We start from the raw sequence: 27,395 nt of genomic DNA on the forward strand, positions 1-27,395 counted from the left end.
ACGGGATAGCAAACATGTTGATAACTTATATTTCTTAAATTGGTTGATAGACATATGGGTATTTATTATATTACACTTTATACCTTTTCAGTTCAGTTCAGTCGCTAAGTTGTTTCCGACTCTGTGACCCCATGAATTGCGCACGCCAGGCCTCCCTGTCCATCACCAACTCCCGGAGTTCACCCAAACTTATGTGCATTGAGTTGGTGATGCCATCCAGCCATCTCATCCTTGGTCATCCCCTTCTCCTCCTGCCCCCAATCCTTCCCAGCATCAGGGACTTTTCCAATGAGTCAACTCTTCGCATGAGGTGGCCAAAGTATTGGAGTTTCAGCTTCAGCATCAGTCCTTCCAATGAACACCCAGGACTGGTCTCCTTTAGGATGGATTGGTGGGATCTCCTTGGAGTCCAAGGGACTCTCAAGAGTCTTCTCCAACATCACAGTTCAAAAGCATCAATTCTTCGGTGCTCAGCTTTCTTCACAATCCAACTCTCACATCCATACATGACTACAGGAAAAACCATAGCCTTGACTAGACAGACCTTTGTTGGCAAAGTAATATCTCTGCTTTTTAATATGCTATCTAGGTTGGTCATAACTTTCCTTCCAAGGAGTAAGCATCTTTTAATTTCATGGCTGTATACACCTTTTAGTACTAGGCAAAAGGAAAAAAGACATCAATGGCTTTTAGGATTTGAATGTCTCATAGACTCCAAACCCAAATCACCTCTATTCCCTACTGGTGGTTCCTATCCTTCCCTAAAATCAATCCTTTAAAATTCAGTGCTCTCAATTTTATTCAGACATTTTAGACATATTTGTGTAACATGAAAGGCTGATGTATTTGCCTATGGGTAATATGCCTCTAAAGCTAGTATTCAATGCAACAGGATTTAAAATCCAATGTATATTCTCATTATAAACCTGAATAGCAATTTAACTAATCGGTGGTTCATTTGAGATGCCTATATTTGTCACTCGCAATCCAAACAGCTGTAGTCATTGGTTGGAAGGCACAGTCTCTGTGGAGACATCAATATGCAAAGAAGGGCAAGACCTAAAATCCTTCTGTTAACTTTCCACCCAGCTGTTAAGTGCATTTGTGAAATTAGAGTTGACTTATAAGTGCACTATAATGCTTTAAAATGTAGTGTTTAAAAAAATCAATATGGTTAGGGAAGTGTACTAATTAAGACAGCATCCGAGCAATTACAAAGTCAGTATTATGTCAACACACATTTTTATTACCCTGAGTCTAGTATTTATCTAAGACAGAGACCTCCCAACTTCCTATTAAATATGTCCTTCCCAAATTACCAGCTAAAATCAATCAATACCTTCTCCTTGAATTCTGTGGTTCAAGAACTGAATAAAATGTAGTAGGGGGCAAACTCGGAAGTAAGAAATAGTAGCAAATTCTCTATTTCAAATGAAAACTGCTTTTGGTATCGCTACAAACCTTACTTAAGGAGCAGGTGAGATAATCCCCTTGTACCTCTATCTCCAAAGAAGCTAGAACAGAAAACTGAAGTAGGTGAAGGAAAGAAATTTTAATACTCAAGTTATCTGGCATAGTAGTGGATCTCTGGAAAATAATGTCTACTGAGCGATTATAAAAAGTGAATTTGTTTTTATTTAAATAAAGGCTTGACTATCACAGTAACTGAGGGTCACAGACAAAGGGGCATTCAGTAGTGTTATTTCCGGCCACACAGATTGTACATGAGGACAGCCATCTTCAAGATCAAATAATGTGCCCAGATGTGTGAACCTTGTAACAAGTTTTAACATTCTGATTCTAGGACATATATTTATATCAAGAAGTGAATTCTACATCAAGTATAAGTTAAAGTGATTCTTGAACACCTTTGCACTGGTAAGAAAATGATGTTAAATTCCAAAAATTTACTAAGCTGTTAAAGAAATCTTTTTTAAGTTAAAATACATCTATGCAATGTGTAGGACTACTTAACTTGTCATAAATTTAAAGGCAAGTCACACTGCTTAATATCCAACAAGTAAAAGGCAAGATAAAAAATGAAAAGTTTATAAAAATGAAAAATCCAAGGGGAAAAATTAAATCAGTCTCACTCTAGAGCAGATTTGCGAATAAATTTTGATTCAATTTATTTTAGGAAGTGAGTATCTGATCACATGAAAAATAAATAGCTAAAGACTCACCGGAAGGCTTGGTTCAGAATTTGATAATTAAAATGTTCTGGTGCCAATCCTATGACCACAGCATTAGGATCACTTGTCTGTATTCCTGAAAATGTGAAGAAAAAATTACTGAAAAATGCAATTAACAGTAATGTCACAATTTATAACCAAGCAGTTTTAGTCAACCAAGTCTGATTTTTTGTTGTAGCAATAATCTGAAGTTTAAGAGATTATCCTGGGCAATATACTTTGGAAGTATGAGCTATACTTGAAAGAAAAAAGAAAAGGTCTCCTAGTAGTTTTGTATATTACTTTTGCAGTCTTATAGCTACTAAGTAACTAGAAGATCTGAATTAAAAATTGTAACCTGAGGTTCTCAAGCAAGTAACAATTTGTAACTTCAAAAAGCTGTACTCATTAAAATCAACCAGAACAACCACAGTTCTCTATGAGCTATCAGATCAATAGCAACTGATGAGGGACTGGAAAGCTAAGAGGCAAAGAAAATTAGACTTTCTGAGCCACATAGCTGAGGGGTACACACAGTCATGATAAACATGGAATGCACTATAGATCCTATAGCTTTCTACATCATACCTAATGCACATTTAATTCCACAAGTATCATTCTATAACGAAAACATGCTTTAAGGCCTTGGTACCTGATAACAAGACTTTAGATACAAGAACCAAACGAGGGTATTCACCATCGCAGTTATTAAAACTCTGATTGAAGGGTCTGTGCATTATTCATATGCCGATTCCTATTTGCTTCTCTTATTGCCTGCCTTTAAGCATTCTCATTATCAATTCTACCAAAATGTGAGGAGAAGTAGTAGAAAGAGCAGATAGTCAAGATCTTCAATTCCCTCCTAACCGGCAGCCACGAGCACTGAGTAACTGGTTGCAGCTTGTTGAAGGGAGAAAATAAAATCAATGGCTATAGTTAAAAGCTGAAGTTTTGTATTCTTTTTATTTTCTCCATCTACCACTAGCTAAGATATTCAATATTAGCCAATATATTTCCATTCCCTTCAAAAACCCATCGGCTCTGGGTATTTCCATGTTGCAAGTTCAGTCTTACACTAAATAACAAAGATTTCTTCCAGACCAGGGATTCTGCTTAGATGTGTCGACTCCAGCTCACTGCTGTACAACCAGAATCTTTCTTCAAATAAAGTAAAAGGTCTGGATAAAAAACTTTTGCAGTACTTCAGCTGGCCCAGAAATATAAATATACTAATTACAGAATGTATGTGTCATTATTTTTGGCAGCCCAGTTTCTGAATATCATTTTCATAACCGGGGAATCCACTAGCTCAAAAGGCTTGGTGAGGAGCAGATCTCACCCTCTCTTGAGAGGGTGGAAACACTGCCTACTTGTATTTCCAGCCTCTCTGCAGCTATGGGTACTGGCCTGAGACGGAGGTTCTGCCAATCAAAAGCACCCACCCCAGGCTCTACAATGGAAGCTAAGAACATCAAGCAACTGGGAGAGTGCCACTGGAAATTCTGAGGCAGGAGGGCAAGCTGGAACTTCCAGTCTCCAGTGCCACTGGGGTCAACAAGCCAGCTCCAGAGGTCAGTGTGCAGAGGCACATGGGCGACGCCTGATCAGTTCTACTTGCGAGATGCTGCATACTGCTGCTTGGGGCCCAACCCCAGAGACTTAACCCCAGCCCCCCACTGGGCAGTTAGTTCTACAGGCCACCTAAAGTCTTTTTTGTTGTTGCAGACATATAAATGATATTTAAAAATGGAAAGACTAGATCATAATGAGTCCTGATATATCCATCATCCAGCTTTAGCAGTCACCAACATTTTGCCTTTTCATACTGTTCATTGGGTTCTCAAGACAAGAACACTGAAGTGGTTTGCCATTCCCTTCTCCAGTGGACCACATTCTGTCAGACCTCTCCACCATGACCCACCCATCTTGGGTGGCCCCGCAGGGCAAGGCTTAGTTTCATTGAGTTAGACAAGGCTGTGGTCCTAGTGTGATTAGATTGACTAGTTTTCTGTGATTATAGTTTCAGTGTGTCTGCCCTCTGATGCCCTCTTGCAACAGTACTTTGGCCACCTCATGTGAACAGTCAACTCATTGGAAAAGACTCTGATGCTGGGAGGGGTTGGGGGCAGGGGGAAAAGGGGACGACAGAGGATGACATGGCTGGATGGCATCACCAACTCGATGGACATGAATTTGAGTGAACTCTGAGAGATGGTGATGGACAGGGAGGCCTGGCGTGCTGTGATTCATGGGGTCGCAAAGAGTCGGACATGACTGAGCGACTGAACTGAACTGAACATTGTGCCAATTGTATCTATGATTCTCTACATTTTCTAAAGTCTTTGAAAAGTAAATCCCAGATATCCATCATCTCACCCCTTCATATTTCAGTATATATCTTTAACTGATAAAGACCTAAAAAAAAAAAAAAACTTTAACATTATACCATCAAGGTTAATGATAATATTTTTATTCATTTATTTTTGGCTGCACTGGGTCTTCATCACTGTGTGTGGGCCTTTCTGTAGTTGTAGAGAGCAGGGGCTGCTCTCCAGTTGTGCTGTGTTCTTACTGAGGTGGCTTCTCTTGAGAAGCACGGGCTCTGGGGCGCCTGGGCTTCACTAGTTGCTGTTCCCGGGATCGAGAGCACAGGCTCAACAGCTGTGGCCCACGGGCTTAGTTGCCCCATGGTATGTGGGATCTACCTGGATCAGGGATCGAACCTGTATATCCTGCATTGGCGGGTGGAGTCTTTACCACTGAGCCACTAGGGAAGCCGAGTTATAATTCTTATTACTCACTCAATACCTAGACCACATTTGAATCTCTCCAAATGTCTCAAAAACGTCTTTTTATATCTGATATGTAATTGACACCCAAAAAGGTCCATATATAGTATTTCATTGTTATCCTTTACTTCTCATTCTACAGCAGCAGTCTTCTGTCAACCTTATCTACTAAAGCACCTAGATCTTGGAAAAAGTCCTACTTTCTGGATTCGACTGGTTGCTTATGAGTATCATTTAATTTGTTCCTTTACTCTTATTATTTCATATAACCCAGTAACTGGATCTAGTGGTTTTGTAAGTTCACATTCAATTACTAAGCAAGGTTATCTCATAGGCGATGCTATGAACGTTCTATTGCATCACATCATGAAGCACAAGGGATCTGGCTGTTCCTCATTTAGTGATGCTAAGACTGATCAGCTGGTTCAAGTGGTGTCAGCATGATCCCTCCATTCTGAACCTCCTCATCAATTCTTCACCTATTGTGTTTAAAATCTGTTGACACTGTTGCCTATTTCACTAGGGTTTGGCAAATGTGATTTTATAATCCTGCCGTTCTTTCTGCATTTACTAGCTAGAACTCTTCTATACAGAACTTACTCTCATCAAATGTTTAGTTACTCTAAAATACAGTTAAAATAGGAAAGGCAGGATAAATTATTGTTTCATTTGCCAATTTTCAGAATGAGTTAGGGCATAACAACCTCCAATAGTGACCAATGAGTTTTGTGGGGTTGAGTATCATTTTAATCATTTTGTATATAAGATGTGTTGCAATCTATTACAATCATTATTCTTTTTGATGCTCAAATTATCCCTTCAAATTGGCTTCACTGTCCTTTAGCCAAGACTTTATTCGTTTTCAATAATTTCCTTGCTAAAAATTAAGTTATCCCAGACTCATACAATCCCTGTGGATCTAGAATCTCCCATTTCTTCACAGAACTAAAGTAGGAAATCATAGTAGACACTATAGTTTGTCCACAGGGTTTCATTGCTTCTCCACCTTTTTAGCAGAAGATCTAGATAGTATGTATTTTTTAAAAGAACAAAGGAGTTGATCATAATATTTTTAATTCAAAATTAACACACACCTTATTTGATTTTTATATTTGTATTTTTTTTCACTTACTCTTAAAGTCTGGAGTACTAATAATACTAGCATAACTACCACTTTGTCCTGTAATGTACCCATAATTATAAAATAATATCAACACTACTAATAAACACTAAGACTACTGAACGCAGTTTTAGGTTTTTTTGCAGTTCTTTTATCCTTCAATTTATCCCCTATGAATGAACTATCAGAATACTATATTTTAAAGTCATGTAAAATAATTCTTTGAGTGGTTATGTCATCAACTTTATATACAGTTCATTTGTTTCTGTTTTTGGTTTTTAGGGATTGGCTTGTTTTTTAACTTTTTGTCTTTTAAATATGTAAAATATTCACCTGGTTCCAATATCAAAACTAGATAATAATGTACTTTTATTTAGAGAGATCACATCTCCTCTTCCTGCCCTCCCCCTTTAGATAACCATTTTTACTAATTTTTCACTTATCTTCCTTCAGCTTCCTTTCACGAATATAAGACAAATACATTCATAGCCATAGCCATTTCCCTCTCATTTTCTTACACAGCAAATGTGTAAGGTTTTCTAAACCTTACTTTTTTCACTTACTATATCCTATGAAGATCACTCTTATCAGGAGACAGAATTCGTTATCACTTACCTTTCAGCTACAAAGCATTCATTCCATTTTGTGGAAATACGCTAGTTTTAATCAGTCTCTTCCAATGAACATTTCGGTTGTTTCCAATTTTCTAAGGTCATAATGAGGTCCAAATAAGGTCATAATGACCCACCTTACTCATAAGCCCTCATACCTATTTGTCAGTACATCTAGCAGCTGCAGGCCTATAATAGGCAGTGCTGCTTCCCAAGCAGTTTTGAGAGCTCCTGCCAAATTCCTCTCCAAAGGAGCTGTGCCATTTTATATTCCATCAGATCTTTTAATAAATTTATTTTCATTTAATTTAGCCAAAGCTGATTCCCGTTTCGTGCAAATAATAATTCTGACTGATATACAGTTATATTTCCTGGTAGTATAAGTTTTGAGGTTCTGCATTTGTCCACGCATAGGTTTCCAAATTATTATTTACAAAGCTATAACACAGCTTTATAATGATGACTTTATAATTTATACTTATTTTGTCAATATTGTGTACTTTACTCTATCATCTATAAAGAGAAGCAATGTGGCAAAGCTTCATAACACTAGGATATTTTTCCAGAGTTTAGGCATTTTCCAAGAGAAAAGTTTTATTTTTCCTTGACTGAAAATATTTCATGGTCACTGCAAAAGCTTCACACTATATAGAATGACATCTATCTTTAAACGTGTTGATATTGGTTTATCTTTTCTAGTCAAATTAATACAGTGGCTCCAGGAATGAGGACAGCAATGCTCAGAGAAATCTTGACTTGTGCTCTTTCAAACTGTGGGCCATGATCCATCAGTAGACTGTGAAACTAATCTGAATGGCTCTAAGCAGCATGAAAATTACACAAGTAAACCAAACAGAAAATGGGCTTCCCGGGTAAAGGGTGGTAAAGATGGTAAAGGATGCCTCAGATGGTAAAGAATTTGCCTGAAATGCAAGAGACCTGGGTTCGATCCCTGAGTTGCAAAGATCCCCTAGAGAAGGGAATGGATACCAATTCCAGTATTCTTGCCTGGAGAATTTCGTGGACAGAGGAGGCTGGTAGGGTAGTCCATATGGTTGCAAAGAGTCCTGAGTGACCAACACTTTCACTTTTCAAACCAAATAGAAAACAGAGTACATGTTACACAGTAAGAGTAAGTATTATTTAACATGTACAAGTACACATACATATGTCCTGAATTTCTATGTAATGTGTTTCACTTACTGTGGATGGCAGTCAAAACAGGTCTGAGAAACACTGTATCTGTTGACTATTTCATTAAGAGGAAATCTGAATAAATGCTTCCAAACATCCAGTTTTAAGAGTGACTTATAAGCTGATATGAAGAGCTAATTGTTAAATCTTTCCGAATGCCTCCTACCTTTAAAATCAGGTAGAGCCCGATCATCAACCAGCAGCATGGGTCGGACTTGCTTCTGCTCCACCAAGTTTCTGGCTGCAGTCAGAGATGTGAATATTTCATCTTCAGAGATATCAAACTCCAGTTTTTTCAATCTTTCCAAGAGGTCTTGCTTGCTCTCCTTGGTTGTATTGGTCACAAACCTAACCATTACAGAAGTAGCACGTAACCTAGAAAAGTATAATTCAGGTGTCAACAGGCAGTTTTTACATTCTAGCCCCATAAAACCTAATTTGGTAGCCCTTGCCAAAGGTCAAAAAATGAAAGGTAAGTCACTGAGTGTTTTTATGGCCAACAGGTTTTATAACCTATCCAAAACTGCTTACAGCTTATCCATACCCTGTGGACCGCTTTATCTACAAAGGCTATAAAGACTACCTTTTCAAGAACCTTCTATACTTTTAACTGAATTTCACTACCAGGTTTTAAGCAAAGAAGTGAAAACAAAGACCCAAAGCTGAGTAACTACTGTACTCACAGAATGAGGTGAAAGTTATCTTGAGATTATCTACCTAGTGTAACCTTCTGAAGGACAGAAAACTCAGCCCTACAGGATTAATGACTGGGCTCAGCTGTACACAGCTGGGCAGCTATAGGGCTGAGACACGAACTCTGGCCTGCATTCCGGACAGGGTCTGACCCCCTATGCTAAGAGACAGAGGACACCTCAAGAGTTCTTTCTTCTGAGCCAATTAGACACTGGCTAAGCCCTAATGTGCTACTAAGTTTACAAACAGAAACTACTTGGAGAAAGAAACATGTCATTTTTATAGATAGACTAGAATGTGCTTTCTCCTTTAACTACATACATATAGGATTTTGTATGTAAAATTTCATACAAAATTTCATAATCTGCTTTTGATTTCATAATCTACTTCTTGGAACCTAAACTGGCAATCAGGCATCAGAGAAAGAATTCATAATAGTTCAGCTTTAATTAAAAAAAAAATATTTTCCTGGTCCTACACAATGATGTGGTCTCTCACCTAGAGCAAGACATCCTGGAGTGTGAAGTCAAGTGGGCCTCAAGAAGCAATACTACAAACAAAGGTAGTGGTGGTGATGGAATTCCAGCTGAGCTATTTCAAATCCTAAAATATGATACTGTTAAAGTGCTGCATTCAGTATTTCAGCAAATTTGGAAATCTCAGCAGTGGCCACAGGACTGGAAAAGGTCAGTTTTCATTCCAATCCCAAAGAAGGGCAATGCCAAAGAACGTTCAACTGCCACACAATTGTGCTCATTTCACATGCTAGCAACATAATGCTCAAAATCCTTCAAGCTAGGCTTCAACAGTATGTGAACTGAGAACTTCCAGATGTATAAACTGTATTCAGAAAAAGCAGAGGAACCAGGGGTCAAATTGCCAACATTCGCTTGATCACAGAGAAAGCAAAAACATCTACTTCTGCTTCACTGACTACACTAAAGCCTTTGAATGTGTGGATCACAACAAATTGTGGAACATTCTTAAAGAGATAGGAATACCAGACCACGTGACCTGCCTGTTGAGAAATCTGTATGCAGGTCAGGAAGCACCAATTTTTTTTTAAAAAAAGAAGCAACATTTAGAACCAGACATGGAACAACGGACTGGCTCAAAACTGGGAAAGGAGTATGACAAGGCTATATATTGTCACTCTGCTTATTTAATTTGTACATCATGCAAAATGTTGGGCTGGATAAATCACAAGCTGGAATCAAGAGTGCCAGGAGAAATATCAATAATCTCACATATGCAGATGATACTAACCTAATGGCAGAAAGTGAAGAGGAACTAAAGAGCTGCTTGATGAGGGTGAAAGAGGAAAGTGAAAAAGATAGCTTGAAACTCAATATTTGAAAAAATAAGATCATGGCATCTGGTCCCATCACTTCATGGCAAATAGATGGGGAAAAAGCGGCAGATTTTCTTTTCTTGGGCTCCAAAATCACTGCAGATGGTGACTGCAGCCATGAAATTAAAAGATGCTTGCTCCTTGGGAGAAAAGCAATGACAAACCTAGACAGCATATTAAAAAGCAGAAACATTGCTTTGCCGACAAAGGTCCATATAGTCAAAGCTATGATATTTTCCAGTAGTCATGTATGGATGTGAGAGTTGGACCATAAAGAAGGCTGAATGTCAAAGAATTGATGTTTTCGAATTTTGGTGCTGGAGAAGACTCCTGAAAGTCCCTTGGATAGCAAGGAGATCAAACCAGTCAATCCTATAAGAAATCAACCCTGAATATTCACTGAAGGACTAATGCTAAAGCTGAAGTTCCAATACTTTGGCCACCTGATGTGAAGAGCTGACTCACTAGAAAAGACTTTGATGCTGGGAAAGACTGAGAGCAGGGGGAGAAGGGGGCAACAGAGGATAAGACGGGTGAATTGCATCACAGACTCAATGGACATGAATTGGAGCAAACTCCGGGAGATAGTGAAGGACAGGTATGCTGCAGTCCATGGGATTTGCAAAGAGTCAGAGACGAGTTACCGACTGAACAACAGCATTTTAATCTAAAACTAATTTTAATTGACCTACAATTAAAATTTTTATATTAATACCCTGTTGGGCTTCCCAGGTGGCACAGTGGTAAAGAAGCCATCTGCCAATGCAGGAGATGCAAGAGATGTGGGTCCTATCCTTGGGCTGGGAAGATCCCCTGGAATAGGAAATGGCAACCCAGTTCCATATTCTTGCCTGGGAAATTCCACGGACAGAGGAGCCTGGTGGGCTACAGTCTACGAGGACGCAGAGTTGGACATGACTGAGTGCTCACACACGCCATGCACACCTTATATTTTATGCCTGCCCCAAACAGATGCAAGGCATAAAAGCACTGTCCATAATTTAAAATAAGCCAGAAAACAAAACAAAAGAGATTTTAAAGCATTTATTCAAAGAGCATTCAATACCTTTATACGATTAAATATTTCATTATAATCATGATTTTCTCTATAATACCTGTGTGGTCGCTTTGCCTAAAAACACACTAAATTTAAGTGCGTAAGATCTCTTAAAAGAAATTGAATACTTTAATATAACTATCATCTGAAAAATGAACAAGTGTAAGTACTGAAATGATCATACTATTTCTGACAAGAACTTAAAAAAAAAACCTTTCTTTTTGCTAGTCGCTTAACTTGCCTAAAGCTATTTGTTTCCAGAGAAACCAAAACTGGCAGTGACAGTATATGATCTCTCTGGGGTGATGACCCGCCTGTGCCAGTGAGAGGACAATTTGTAGGCTCTGGCCCCTCCAGAATGGCAGGCTCACAGGTTACACATGTACTTAGAGATGTCATTCATTGTTTACCAGAAATTAGATTTTTCTATCCATCCAGACCAGAAAGCTCATCTCTGAAGCTGTATAAGCACTTGTCCAACAGGAGAGCAAACTGATCAACAGGTAACATTTTCCCTAGAAAGCCTGAGAAAGACCATGGCAAGGAGTCAAGAGAAAGTCCCACTCTCCAACTGATTTAATTTGGGCCTTAAACAACATGTTGCTGTCCGCCTGTAAAAGAACACCATGACTCCCAGCTACATCAATAGCTTGCAACTGATGCCTACCAGATCTAATCTCACACTTGCTGAAGCCCCACATGGAAAGAACACCAAGTCGGTGCTGCTCTCTTGCCACAATACCTGGCACTGATACTAGTCATGAGATTCCCTGAATAAGAGCAGACTATGAAGGTTGTAAGGCGTAAAATGATAAAGCACTACATGCTAAGTATTGCTGACTTTAAATCCGCCTCTAAATTATTTTAAGATAAGATGCTAAATAACATTACTAGTTCTGCCATGCATGCGTGCTCAGTCGTGTCCAGCTCTGTCCGACCCCATGGACTGCAGCCCACCAGGCTCCTCAGTCCACGGAAGGTTCCAAGCAAGAATATTGGAGTGCATTGCCATTTCCTTCTTCAGGGGATTGACCCAGGGATCAAACCCACATCTCCTGTGTCTCCTGTGCCGGCAGGTGGATTCTTTATCACTGAGCCTCCGAGGAAGTCCCAGGTCTACTGTCCTGAGGAGTATTTTTTCCAGGATACTCAGAAACAAATATTCACATTCAGTTCACTTTAACAAGCTTTTCTATAATATACATTTTTTATCTAGACTTTTGGTAAGCGATGCATCAGAAATATAAGACAATCTTCAACCTTCAAAAGCATTAAATTTAGTTAATGGAGATAATGCTAAAATTTCAAGTCCCTTAATTAAATTTTATTTGAGTAGCTGCACACTCAGTGCTAGATCTTAGCTGAAGGAGGAGTGGGCAGAACTATGCCTTTGTGTATGTGTGTGTTTCATTTTGTGATTCCAGGATTCATCTGCGATTTTTCCAGTGCTACTTATTCCACATTTTCCAATCTCGAGCTTTCATTCCCAAATTTACATTACTTAGAAAAAAGACACACACGAAGAGCAAAAAGATAGACCAAAAGGCCGAACCTAACAAAAGGCTTGGAGAACAATTTGTGGAAGATGCAACAATGCATCCGTTTTCCAGCTAAGCCCAAGGCAGTTCCTGTATCTGCGGTAAATCGGTGAAATGCCATCTTAAGGCCATCCATTCAGCTAATGATCTGCCTTGGTAAACTGGCACTTACAAACATATTTGTCAGCTGAACGTGGAGGATAGCTTGCCTTTTAAGAGCTTCCTGTGCGCCTGGCACAGCTGCATCTTCAATGTGAAGTGTGCCACTGAGATCGACCAAAACAGCTTTTAATGCACGGCGTGCTGCCATCCTTCATTCCCTAGGAGAGAGCAAATGAAATTAAAAATACAGTTTAGGAAACAATGGACAATTAAAACCTGGTAAGACTTCAAAATAGCACTCGTATCGAGAAAGATACTGCTTAATGTTAAGCTGCTTCTCTTGTAGAAAAGAAATGTTTTTTAAAAATAAAAAATCCAAATTTCACCCATAAAAGTTTTCTGAAGTCTTAAGGGAAATGTTAAAAGAAGGGTTACATTTACTTCAGATTTCTTGAAATAATTCTTCATGGAGCAATTCATTCATCTATTTTTATGTGTGAGAAAATGTACTCTGAAGAATGGGTGGATGGAAGGAAGCCCTAAATCACTGGCAAAACCTTTTTCCGCTCTGGCTATGTACCATGAAAATGTTCTAATCGCCAATCTTCACTGTTATATCCTGAAGTGGCATATACAGGCCAAAGAGCTACTAGTATTTATAGATCAGTGAGGAGGGTATTTCAAGTTATACGGTAATTTTAGTCAGGAAGTATTTTCCTTACACTATAATGTCCAATTTCCCTTTTGCATATATCTCCTTTAAAGTATGTTTACTATCAGTTCTATCACATAGACAGTGGAATATAATGGCAATACAAAGTTTAAGTATAAAGATAACAGTTTAAAGATAATGAGAGGTAGGAACTGTATGGAATCTAAAGACAAAAGGATAGGACTGCCTGCATTTTTAGTTTTTGAAACAATTTTTTTCCATTTTTTTGTTTTTATAATAAAATATTTCAGACATACAAAAGGTATCAAGAATAATACAATCCCTTTTATCCATCATTCAACTTCAGAAATAGAACATCATCGGCAGAGTTGGAGCCCTCTGTGTACCCCTCAGATCTGAGTCCACTTCTTTCCCGCCCCAAGGTTACTACTTTCCTGATTTTGAAGTGCTGACAGCTTAGTATTACTGTTCTATGTACACTTCATGACTTGCTTTACCATTCCACATTGCTTGTGAGATGGAGCCATGTTAACACACGTAAATATAGGTCATTTTCACCGCTGTATGGTATTATTCTATTGTGTGAAAACACAATTTATCTTTCTCTTCTCCTGACCATGAAGGCTGAGGCAGCTCTGCATGTATTATAGTGAAGGGTGCCTCTGTGAACATCCTCGTGCATGTCTCCTAGTGGCCATGTGTGTGAACATTTCTGAGGTCTTGCTGGGTCTGAGGGTGTGTGCTCATTTCACCCTCCCAGGATGTTGCCAAGCTGCGCTATTCCTCGTGTCTTCAAACGGCGAATGTGTACTGAACACTTACTGTGTCAGGCCCTGAAGAGACAGCAGAGCTGGAAGAGCCATCTTCTTTAAAGTAAGAAGCAGAGGGGAAAGCGGGTGAGAACCCGGGGATGATACAAGTAGGCAGGAAGAGCTCTCAGGTGGTTGACTGCATCCCTGGGACACAGGTGGATGGGGGCACATCTCTCTCTCCTAGCTAGCTCCCTCCGACATGCACTGTGAGAGCTTGGGTCACCGGGCCTGGGTGTTGGTCCTGGGTCTGCCTCAAATTCATTGTGTGACTTTGGCCACGTTCCTTCTCTGGTCCTGAGTTTCTCCTCAATATGTGGGGCAGGGAGGCAAGAGGAAGCCTCAAGCTTTACTGCCTACAGCTGGACAATGTGGGATGAAGGTATCAGTGTAACACGTACACAGCCCTCTACCTCAATTTCGTCTTCTCTCACGTCTTCTGTAGCCTGCCAATCCCTGCTGGGTCTGTCTCCCAAAGCTGCCAGGAGTACACCAGGCTGTCCAGCATTACCCTGTTAAATGCTGGTCCCCCTTAGGGGTAGTGCTGTCAGCAGGCAGAGGGATGGCAAAGATGACTCCTGAATTCCCTCCAGCTTCTAGGTATTAGCTCCTTAGCTCCTCTTATTTCCCAGACCCCTCCTACTCCATGTCAGCCATCTCTGCACACAAGGAATAAACATAAAAAATAAACCCCGAGTGAGCCCAGAACTGCAGTCAGTTGCTGGCCAGTGGCAGCTGCTGATCAAGGAGCACTGAGGACTGCCACTGGGCAAACTGGAGAAAAGTGCATTTCCCACGTGGTCAGCTGTCGGCATGTCCGGACCTGAGGCCGACGCAGAGGCAGGAAGGCGCAGAGACGGTGTGCCAGCTGGGCCCAGGGATCCGTCAGCCAGGATGGCTCCAGGCCCGCCCTGTTCCTTCCCAAGCCCGATCAGGGCTTCCCTCAGGGAGCTGGAACCTGGGTCCCAAGTGAGGGAGATGCAGAAGGCAGGGAAAGCAGCACCAGGGGTAACAGTGAGGTAGGTCCAGGGTTCAGGAGCAGCTGCCTACCCTTGGGCAAGAGCATTAATCATACCAAGCCTCCACTTCCTCATCTATAGAAGGGGAAACACACTTGTGAAGACCCGTAGGGCTGAGAGGGTTCATGAGTTAAGGAGAATGCCTGGCAGTGATAAACATAATCCAGGAACATAATCCATGTGTCCTGTTCTTTCCCACTCATCTGTTTAACAGGTACTTCCCTCCACCTGCCCGCCCACCCCACCCCATGCATGGCCTGGGGTCACAGACCAGGAAAAGAAAGAAGTGAGAAGTGACTGGGAGGAATTCACAGAGAAAGAAAGAACAGCTCCCATTTACCGGATACTATAGGTGATCTGCGCTCTGCTAAATGCTCTGTAGTCTTTACTACCTCACTGAAAGTCCTCAGCAATCCTAGAGCAAGAAATTGAGACGCTGAGAAGTTACTAACTTGCTCAAACTGAGTTTTGACTTTGAATAATGTTAATGGTTTATGTATTCAAATTTAAATTAAGCCGGCCCTAAAATGGAATTCAAACAAACTACAGACAACTTCTGTAGAGTGCTGACACTAGCCCTGCCATAGGATATACTCAAAGGACAAAAGAACTGCAAGAAAATCTTGAACTTAGCAGGCTTGTTGTTGGTAATGGTAGTGGAATGAGTTCCAAAATAATTCCGTGTGTGTTGTAGGACTGAGTAAATCAGTATGTACTGTTGATGTTTAGAAAAAAATCAGGGCTATCAAATGGAAGAAAAGAGCTATAAACATGGAATGGGAGGACAAGAACCCTGTTGTGTGGTTTAGAATTAGAGGTGTCATTATGAATTCGTGATTTAAAAATATTTACGTATTCCTTACCACTCTCCACTAAAAGGAACAAGCAGCAACAAGACTCCAATAGTTATGACCACAGCTAATGTGCACTAAACAAAGCAGGGCTGGGGCAGCCAAAATACAAGGCAAGTCTGGAAGATGATGTTTTACCAGATTACAGGGGGACAAAAAGGACAAGGGAACCGGGGGATTCAGCTGACCAAACCTGGGGCAATCTGAGCACCAAAAAGAAAAAGACAGCAGAAATGAGGAACACATAATACAGCCACTGGGTGAAAAGCTGTTAGGGGATAGTAGTTAACCCTTGAACAATGCGGGGGGTAATTTATGCATAACTTACAGTTCACCCTCCACATCCAGGGTTCCTCCACATCCTTGGATTCAACCAACCGCCAACTGTCTAGCACTGTAGTATCTACTACTGAAAAATATCCAATTATATGGACCCACGCAGTTCAAACCCACACTGTGCAGGGATGTTTAATCACTCAGGCTCAAATAATCACCCACAAATTAAGGTTCTCCATTAACTACAAATGAGATACTTTCCAGATACTTTTACAGTGGAGAAAAATGGCCAAATAATCCCTTAACTGCCGGGAGCCAGCGTGAGGAACTCCTCCCATGGCAAAGGTCACGAGGAAGGAGGCTTCGGCATACACAAAGGCGGATCGAGCCTCAGGAAACCCCCTGTTCCCGAGCATCTACCCTCAAAACCAGCGTCTACCTACTTTACTGTTTCATGCTCTCACCTACACCTCTGACTTTACAGGGGGCTGACCCCCATTACCTCTCTCGGAGAAGGAGTTAACTTACAGCTCCAAGTCAATAAAAATTCCTGGGCGTGACAAGAGCAGTTCAACTTACGAACTCCTCTGAAGGTTATCTAGCCTGCCTGTATAGGTTTGTCTGGCCACATGTGATTGTTTGCAGCCTCCCAGCCATGAGAGGCATGAGATGTTTTAGACTTACTAAAGGCAGATTCTTTTGGGAAGTTAGAAATTATTGGTATAGTGGGTTGGTTAGGAATTATATTGTTGAAGGGTTTTTCATTTGTTGTGCCAATAATTGCTGCTAATTCCCTGCCCTGGGTGTGACAAGGGTGTCTCAGGTCAAACCTCTCTGCCAGCAGACTAGCTTGTGTGACAGGATTATCCATACTCCTGCCACTATGCACATGATTGTTTACTACCTCTCAACCACAAACAGCACAGAGAGTTTGGAGTATTTTGAAAATCTTAATTAGCATACGGCTTTTTCTCATTGTTGAGTCAATGACTGCCGCCAGGCCTCCATATCCTTAGGCACCTGGGAATATATTAATCAATGTATTTGGAATATAGAAAAGGAAATATAGTGGTTTTTGATGTTAGCAATACTAGACTTTTTGATTTAATGAATTTTCTCTTTTGTTATAGATCACTGTACTTTGTTATAAATCACTGTGTCCTTGCTATGTAAAAATGTAACTTTATCACTATCTTAAGACTAAATAGATCTTAAGGGGAACATTGGTGAAGGGTTTTCATTTGTTGGGCTGATGTTTGCTGCTAAATCTCCATATTCCCTGCCCTTATAATGAATATAACTAGCATATAGGAGAAATAAGTATTAACCTTTAGGATTAATGTTAACCTCAGGTTAAATAAATTCCTTTCTTGATTGTAACCCAATATACCCTCACCCTAAAGGAATGCAACTTTATTTGGAGGGTGGTGCCTGGTTTAAGAAAAAACACCCTTGGAAAAATAAGTTTTTTGGTTATCAGAAAGAAAGGGTCGTAAAATGTCAGCAGGTCTCATGGCCAGAAGATGATGTAAAACCCCTAAGACCTTTTTTTTATACATTTATGTGAAGCACCTGATTTTGATGAAGGTCAGGACTGCTGACCCCCGCGTGACTCTGTATTCATCCCTATGTATAACAAAAGGTATATAAGCAAACCTGAAAAATAAAGAAATGGGATCAGTTTCTGGAAAGACTGATTCCCCTGTGTCGTTTCTTTCTTGCTCCCCATTTTTCTGGCTGAATTTCCATCTGGTACGTGGGTACTCACCAAGCCTGCTAATTTTGCCTGGGCTTCTAAGATCGGACTGGGGAGGCCTCAGTGCCTCCTCTCCTTCGAGAGAACGGAAAGACACCTGTGGCCTACGTAGGTGGTGATTGGTATTCCATGTAAACCAAGTTATTCAGCCCCTTTTTCTCCACTAATTTTCCAATCTCTCTCTATATCTGTAATTAAATAAGTTTTTTCCTAGGACACCGATTCCGTCCCCACTTTCGAATCACCCTGGATCCACCGGGGCTGGACCCCAGCACTTAACCAAATGATTAAACTAACACCCTTAATAATGGGAGAAACTGACATTACATGCTTCCTGGGAAGACCTTTGTAGTAGTTCTGCCTTTGCAGAATTTCTGCCAAAAATGTTTAACACAAATCAATCATGGCAATTCCAAATTCTATAAAACTGGCTTGAACTTAAAAAAAAAAAAAAATCAATATCATAAAAAACAAAGAAGAGGCTGGGGAACTGTTTCAAATTAAAGATATGTGGAGAGACATGACAAATAAGTGCAATGCATGAGAGAGACATAAAACAAATAGAGCAAAATATTAACAATTAGAAAATTGTGGTGAAACGCATATGACTTTCATTGTACTATTTTTTTTTTACAAATTTTCAACTTCTGGAGGAAAATAAATTTTAAAAAGATCTCTTTTAAAAATGGGCTAAAAAAATAAAAAATAAAAATGGGCTGAAGGCACGAGATGTTTTCATATCTAATAATAATCGTAATATAAAAATGAAAGTTGTATGTTTAGCCAGCCCCTAGTTTAAGATTAGAAAGAACACTGCTAATACTGCCAAGCCTCTTATATAAGCCCCTTTAGTTACATTTCCTTCTTACCTCCCAGAAGCAATTAACATAATGAATTTTGTGATAATCATTTTCTTGCTTTTCTTAATATTTTTACTTGTCACACAGCTTTAAATTAATGTCTTTTAACTCTATAAAAATGAGATCATAATTTTTCAGCTTTCACATTTTGCTCAACATTGTATTTCTGAAATTGATCCACATTGATGCCTGTCATTTTCCATCAAAACAAACACCAAATTTCCCCACTGGGATTCTGACTAGAACTGCACTGGATCTACAGAGCAGTATTGAGAGAACTGAACTCCCTACTATACTGAGCCATGGAACTTCTTTAAGATGATAAAAGAGTATTTGCTGCTGCTGCTGCTGCTGCTAAGTCACTTCAATCGTGTCAAACTCTGTGCGACCCCTACAGATAGCCAACATTAGACTTATCAGTAATATACTTATAAGTATATAACTTACACTTCTTACTATGATATCATGTATCAGTAACAAACTAAAAACAATGAGACAGCGAAAGACACAAGGATGTTACTTCCATCACTTCTATTTAACATTGCAAATGATACCTCAGCTAATGCAGTACAAGAAAAAGGTATAAGGATTGGAAAGAAGAAACAAAACTAACATTACTCATGATGAGTTGATTGTATATACAAAAATTCAGGAGTCTAAAACAAAGTAAAAAAGTATAGCAATTAACACTGGAAAATCACTATGTCACAAACAATTAGAAAACTAATTTTTAAAAAGGTATCACTTACAGTAGTGTCAGAAAATACAGTTACCAGAAAGTCTAACAAGAGTCACTTCCATGGCAAAATTACAAAACCTCAATGAAAGACACAAAGAAGACTTAAATATATAGACAGATCTTTTAAAGGACCGAATATTATATAAACTTTCCTTTTTAATGACCAGGAGATTTAAAGCAATTCCAATCAAAATCCCACAAGGGTTCTGTGGAACTTGATAAGCTGATTCTAAAACACACACCAGTACAAAGAGCCAAGATACTTCAGCCAAGATTGAAGAGAAAGAAGATGGGAGCCTTGCTTTTCCTAATATCCAGACAATTAATCAGGTCTTGTAACTAATTAAGATGTTGAGGTATTAGCAAATGAAGAGACAAACTGATCAACAGAACAGAATAGAGAACCAAAAAAACGACCCTTTTTGGGTCCTAACCCCAACCAGTGTGGAAGCTTGATATATGACAGAGATAGTATTTCAGATCAGTGAAGAAAGAAAAATGACTATCTGTAGCAGAAAAAAAAATGAAATTAGACTCCTATATCACACTACATGTGATGTAGTGTGTCCCAAATGGCTCAGTAGTAAAGAATATGCCTGCCAATGCAGGAGATGCGGCTAGAGACTCGGGTTTGAGCCCTGGGTTGGGAAGATGCCCTGAAGAAGGAAATGGCAACCCAATTCAGTATTCTCGCCTGGAAAATCCCATGGACAGAGAAGACTAAAGGGCTACAGCCCAGGAGATGACGAAGAGTAGGACACAACTTAGCAACTGGGCATGCATCATCATACTACAGAAACATTTTCCCCCCAAGATTAAAAAAACACATGTTTAAGGGAAAACTGTAAAACTTTCAGATAGGAGAGTATCTTCATGAACTGAGGGTAGGAATGGCTTTCTTGAGATATAAAAGCATAAAGGAATGAAGGAAAAAACATATTTCAACAGTACTGTGAAAAGAGAAAGAGAATAGAAATATATAGAGTGAAAAATAGATTTGCAACCCATGTCAGAAAGGATCAGAGTCCAGGAAATATAAGCTATAAATATTAAGAAAAAGATAAACACTTAATAGCGTGTTAATAGCATAAAAAATGACATAAGATCTCAATATACCCTTTACAAAACAGCAAATCTGAAACGAATTATACAGCGGAAGTGACAAATAGATTCAAGGCATTAGATCTGATAGGTAGAGTGCCTGAATAACTATGGACAGAGGTTCATGACATTGTACAGGAGGCAGGGATCAAGACCATCCCCAAGAAAAAGAAATGCAAAAAGGCAAAATGGTTGTCTGATGAGGCCTTACAAATAGCTATGAATAGAAGAGAAGCAAGGCAAGGGAGAAAAGGAAAGATATACCCATTTGAATGCAGAGTTCCAAAGAATAGCAAGGAGAGATAAGAAAGCCCTTCTCAGCAATCAATGCAAAGAAATAGAGGAAAACAATAGAATGGGAAAGTCTAGAGATCTCTTCAAGAAAATTAGAGATACCAAGGGTACATTTCACGGAAAGATGAGCACAATAAAGGACAGAAATGGTATGGACCTAACAGAAGCAGAAGATATTAAGAAGAGGTAGCAAGAATACACAGAAGAACTGTACAAAAAAGATCTTCATGACCCAGATAACCACAATGGTGTGATCACCAGCCTAGAGCCAGGCATCCTGGAATGCGAAGTCAAGTGGGCCTTCGGAAGCATCAGTACAAACAAAGCTAGTGGAGGTGATAGAATTCCAGAGCTATTTCAAATCCTAAAAGATGATGCTGTGAAAGTGCTGCACTCAATATGCCAGCAAATTTGGAAAACTCAGCAGTGGCCACAGGACTGGAAAAGGTCAGTTTTCATTCCAATCCCAAAGAAAGGCAATGCCAAAGAATGCTCAAACTACCACACAATTGTACTCATCTCACACGCTCGCAAAGTAATGCTCAAAATTCTCCAAGCCAGGCTTCAACAGTATGTGAACCGTGAACTTCCAGATGTTCAAGCTGGTTTTAGAAAAGGCAGAGGAACCAGAGATCAAATTGCCAACATCCGCTGGATCATCGAAAAAGCAAGAGAGTTCCAGAAAAACATCTACTTCTTTATTGACTATGCCAAAGCCTCTGACTGTGTGGACCACAAGAAACTCTGGAAACTCTTGAAGAGATAGGAATACCAGACCACCTGACCTGCCTCCTGAGAAATCTGTATGCAGGTCAGGAAGCAACAGTCAGAACTGGACACGGAACAACAGACTGGTTCCAAATTGGGAAAGAAGTACGTCAAGGCTGTATATTGTCACCCTGCTTATTTAACTTCTATGCAGAGTACATCATGAGAAACGCTGGGCTGGAGGAAGCACAAGGTGGAATCAAGATTGCCAGGAGAAATATCAGTAACCTCAGATATGCAGAGAACACCACCCTTATGGCAGAAAGCGAAGAACTAAAGAGCTTCTTGATGAAAGTGAAAGAGGAGAGTGAAAAAGTTGGCTTAAAGCTCAACATTCAGAAGACGAAGATCATGGCATCTGGTCCCGTCAGTTCATGGGATAGATGGGGAAACAGTGGAAACAGTGACAGACTTTATTTTCTTGGGCTCCAAAATCACTGCAGATGGTGACTGCAGCCATGAAATTAAAAGATGCTTATTTCTTGGATGCAAAGTTATGACCAAACTAGACAGCATATTAAAAAGCAGAGACATTACTTTGTCAACAAAGGTCCATCTAGTCAAAGCTATGGTTTTTCCAGTAGTCATGTATGGATGTGAGAGTTGGACTATAAAGAAAGCTGAGCGCCAAAGAATTGATGCTTTTGAACTGTGGTGTTGGAGAAGACTCTTGAGAGTCCCTTGGACTGCAAGGAGATCCAACCAGTCCATCCTAAAGGAAATCAGTCCTGAATATTCATTGGAAGGACTGATGCTAAAGCTGAAACTTCAATACTTTGGCCACCTGATGCAAAGAACTGACTCATTTGAAAAGACCCTGATGCTGGGAAAGATTGAAGGCAGGAAGAGAAGGGGACGACACAGGATGAGATGATTGGATGGTATCACTGACTTAATGGACAGGAGTTTCAGTAAACTCTGGGAGTTGGTGATGGACAGGGAAAGCTGGCATGCTGCAGTCCATGGGGTCGCAGAGTCCAACACGACTGAGCGACTGAATGGAACTGAACTGAATAATCATCAACATATCCTTTACAAAAGAGCACATAAACAAACGAAGTTTTTTTAAAAACTCATTGGTAACCAAGGATATGCAAATTTAAAGCATAATGAGATCACTGCAACAACAAAAAGATAGGCAAAATTTAAGTCAGAAAACATCAAAGGTTTTCAAAAGCATCTCCCTTTTATGGCTAAGTGAGAGAATAAACCAAACACTCATTTAGGAACCAATTTGGCATCACCATACTCTATGACCCAGGTATTAAATCCTAGAGATTTTTTCATATTCTGCCTTTAGATAAATGTCCAAAGCAGCACTGTGTGTAATAACCAGGTACTGGAAACAATACAAATGTCTATCAACAGCAGAATAAATTGTGGTGTATTCAAACACAGAATGCAAAAGGAGGTGGAAATGAATGACCACAATTACATCATCCTAGGTAACTCTCCAAAATCTTCCATAGAGTGAAAGAAGCAAGTCACAAAAGAACACACGACATATTACAGCATACACAGGTGATAAAAACTACGAGGAGGGAATGATTAAGGCAAGAGTCACAGACAGTGATTCTTGCAGGGGCTGGGCGGGAGATGCACACCAGGAGCACAAGGGTGCCTCTAAGGTCTTCTTGACCTAGACAGTGAGTACACAGTGTTTTTTAATTATTTAAAACTGACGTGTTTTGCGTACTCTTGTGTAGATGACATATTTCGCAATAAAAACTAGTCTTGCTATGTTTTAGTCATTTCTCATACATTTAATAGTCATAAAAAACTAAAATTTTCCAATTAATGTACATCAGTATAACAGCCCTCATCAAGTATTTTAAAATAAACCTCTGGTTCTATCCGTCTTTCATAATGAATCTGCAAGGGGAGAGGTGGTTAAGGAGGAGAGTGCAGAGGCAATAAAAGATATTATGAGCTCTGGTTAATCAACATTCCACTGCAAATCCTTTCTTTTATAACAGTCTTCATCAGTTCAGTTGCTCAGTCCTGTCCAACTCTTATGTTATTCTATTTCTGATCTTTATTGTGACCTTGAAATGGAGCATTACATCAATAACAGCACCAACTATAAACCTGCCTGAGAGGGGAAGAAGCAACTTGTTAGGCAAAAGACTAGATTGTTCCAAGTGACAATTTAGACGTGTGACAGTTAAAGGATTCTTTAAAATGCATCACTAAAGGTAAGAATATGGTAAATCAACCCTGAATACTCATTGGAAGGACTATTGCTGAAGCTCCAATACTTTGGCCACCTGGAGCAAAGAGCTGAATCATTGGAAAAGACCCTTAGGCTGGGAAAGATTGAAGACAAAAGGAGAAGCAGGTGAGGATGAGATGGTTAGATAGCATCACCAACTCAATGGACATGAATTTGAGAAAACACTGGGAGGACAGAGAAGCCTGGCATGCTATACAGTCCATGGGGTCACAGAGTTCCACCCGACTTAGAGACTTAACAACAAATCCGAACTACAAGTTAGTACTTGATAAACTGCAAGATCTTAGTATCACTCCAGAAAACTGCAAAGGCTTCAAAGGCGGTCCTTGTTTCTTCATATAAGTCCATGTCCCACCATCTCCCATGGCTTGAACAACTTATGTGAGAGATACTTCACAAGAATCATAATCAATTGATACTGGTACATATTCAATGAAAAGAAGAAAGGTAAAAATTCTCTCTCATCCCCAAAAGAACTTTCAAGATACTTCAGAGACTATCTCCCCCTGAATATGCCTGGGGCTTCTCAATCCAAGTTCTTGTTATCCTCCAGAAGCTACTCTTCATCCTGCGACCCTTATGCGTGAATGGCAGCACCATCAACGTAGATGTAACCACCAGACCGTCTCAAGCCTCCCTCCCAATCAGTCAAAGGCCAAATCATATCATTGCTACCTCCTGTACAGTCTTAAATCCACTCACTTCCTTTCACTTAGCCAAATTATCTTGGCTTTTGAAATCATCTCTCATCTAGACTATACCAACAACTTTATGTCGTCTTTGCTTGGAATCATCTTCCTACTTCTAGCTCTTATAACTGGAACGATTCCACGAACAGGGCTCTTTCTGCATTAACTCAACCGCGATCCCCTCCTTCTCCTGAGGAGGACAGATCACGCACCCTCCGCCAGCGCGAGGTTCAGCGCCTGGCAAACGCCAGACAGACGGGAAGGGACGCGGGCTTCGAAATACAGTCCAGGGGCAAGTTCCTGGAACGACAAACGCCCCAGAGCCGCTCAACCAGAGCTAGCAGGCCGGGCGGAAGCGCTGCTGGGCGGTGCCGCGTCGAAGGCCGTCCGGGCCGAGAGGGCTGGGCGAGCCTCACCCAGCGAGCGCGCGGGTTGGTGCCGGCGCCAGGAGGGTGGAGGCCTAGAGATGCCACCGCTTATGTCCTCAGCTTCCTCACAAAGAAAGGAAGCCCCCAGACGGGCGGGCGCTCGCCCGTTCCACAGCGGCTCCTCACCGGGCTCGCAGAGCCGTTCTCAGCAAAGGCGAAGGCCTGGCTAGCGGAGAAAATCAGCACGACCGCTCCCCTGCACCGTGTCCTTGCCCGGGACGCCCAGAGCGCCGGGGAAGCGTCCTGACGACGCCGGAAACAGGACCTGGGCTGCGCCGGAAGTCCCGCCTCCCCGCAAACGTCTCCGACTCGTCCGCCTTGGGTTATTTTCCCGTTTCCTTTGCGAGCTGACGGGTCTAGCGCTACCTCGTTACCCTGTAACAGAGTGAGTGGTTGCTGCTGCTGCTGCTGCTGCTGCTGCTGCTGCTGCTAAGTCGCTTCAGTCGTGTCCTACTCTGGGCTGTGGGGCAGCCCACCAGGCTCCCCCGTCCCTGGGATTCTCCAGGCAAGAACACTGGAGTGAGTTGCCATTTCCTTCTCCAATGCATGGAAGTGAAAAGTCAAAGTGAAGTCGCTCAGTCGTGTCTGACTCTTAGCGACCCGATGGACTGCAGCCCACCAGGCTCCTCCGTCCATGGAATTTTCCAGGCAAGAGTAATGGAGTGGGGTGCCACTGCCTTCTCCCGAGTACGTGGTTATCGAGACCTAATCCCTTTAAGTGGGGGCCCTGCTGGGCTTGAATTAAGCAGGAAAAACAAAAACTTCTTTTGTCCAGTAGGCAATTTCTCGTTCCACAGCAGTGTTGTCAAACCAAGTTATTATTACCTTTCTTTGCGCCATCGTCGCTTACTCTGCCACGTCAGTGAGACAGCCTTCACAACAGACCAAAAAGAGGGATTGGGGGAAGGGGTCGTGACTTTACTTGAAATGCCAGCAGACCGAGAATGTGGCTGACTGGGGTCCCAAAGAACTGTTTTACCTGAATTAGAATTCAGGCTTATTTTACTCTGAAAGGAGAGAGGATGTGGGCTGTTGTGAACTTATTGGTGCCTCGGGAGACCCCAAAAGGGGATGTGATAATCCTTTGTTGTTTCAGTCAGGTCATCAGTTCAGTTCAATCGCTCAGTCGAGTCCGACTCTGCAACGCCATGAATCGCAGCACGCCAGGCCTCTCTGTCCATCACCATCTCCCGGAGTTCACTCAGACTCACTTCCATCGAGTCCGTGATGGCATCCAGCCATCTCATCCTTGGTCGCCCCCTTCTCCTCCTGCCCCCAATCCCTCCCAGCATCAGAGTCTTTTCCAATGAGACAACTCTTCGGATGAGGTGGCCAAAGTATTGGAGTTTCAGCTTCAGCATCAGTCCTTTCAATGAATGCCCAGGACTGATCTCCTTTAGGATGGACAGTCCAAGGGACTCTCAAGAGTCCTCCAACACCACAGTTCAAAAGCATCAATTCTTCGGTGTTCAGCTTTCTTCACAGTCCAACTCTCACATCAGGTCATCATGTTCCTGTAAACCTCCAACTCGAGATAAATGTTATTCTCTGTTATGCAACTTTTTATCTCTATATACCTTGACATGGCAAGCCTGGGAGGCGGAACCTTTGAAAATGGACTATATATTTCAGGCTGTGGGCAACAATCCTTTACAAAGGTTCAGAGTCAACATGACTAAGCACAGACAACAGAGCACAAAGGTTAAAGGAACAGATCCAACATGGAATTAGCTTTTTTCCAGTTACACTTCTCACCCATTCTGGACTTATCTCGGAAGTCATCTCCTTGATAACTGCCCTTGAAACACCCAGTCTCTGAAGCAGTTTCCTGCTTTACTACTTGAATAGCATCTGGCACTCATTGCTGTCTTTTATTAACCACTACCACTGACAGAAATGTCCCTTTTCCAGCATAAACTTACTCCAAAACTTTATGCTGGCAAGTTTCCTGCCCTGCCTCTCTAAGGAACAGATGAGACGGGTCTTGCCTGTTATCCCTAGGGGAGCAACATCTTGGGATATGTAGAACCACTTCACTCACTGCTTCCTTTCCATACACGTTGGGAGTCTCCACTTATCTCCCTTTGATCTAACTAAACCCCTTGAGTGCAGAGATGGTCATCCTAGGCATTCTATATGAAAACGACTAAATGAAAAGCTTTTAAGAGCAGTCTGACATCAATTTACACATATGAAACCCCTTGACAAAACTGCTGCTCTACGCTTGACTGGGGACTCATTTACTGCTAGAACACCTACATCCCCTCTGCCCA

The 27,395-nt window shown here is 41.0% G+C and overlaps 1 protein-coding gene across 1 annotated transcript in view; it reads right to left on the reverse strand.

Annotated features, from left to right (window-relative positions):
* Nucleotides 1-25,416, reverse strand: part of HDHD2 (haloacid dehalogenase like hydrolase domain containing 2) — a 46,618-nt gene extending 21,202 nt beyond the window's left edge. Inside the window, exons 1-4 of the mRNA XM_069568487.1 lie at nt 25,249-25,416; nt 12,734-12,844; nt 8,052-8,260; nt 2,184-2,268 (exon numbers count right to left, since the gene is read on the reverse strand). Of these exons, the coding sequence (XP_069424588.1) occupies nt 2,184-2,268; nt 8,052-8,260; nt 12,734-12,834 (395 nt within the window). The 5' untranslated portion in view covers nt 12,835-12,844; nt 25,249-25,416. The remainder of the gene's footprint in view (nt 1-2,183; nt 2,269-8,051; nt 8,261-12,733; nt 12,845-25,248) is intronic.
* Between the last annotated feature and the right edge of the window lie 1,979 nt (nt 25,417-27,395).

Source organism: Ovis canadensis, chromosome 23, assembly GCF_042477335.2.
Source record: "Ovis canadensis isolate MfBH-ARS-UI-01 breed Bighorn chromosome 23, ARS-UI_OviCan_v2, whole genome shotgun sequence".
NCBI classification, from domain to species: Eukaryota; Metazoa; Chordata; class Mammalia; order Artiodactyla; family Bovidae; genus Ovis; species Ovis canadensis.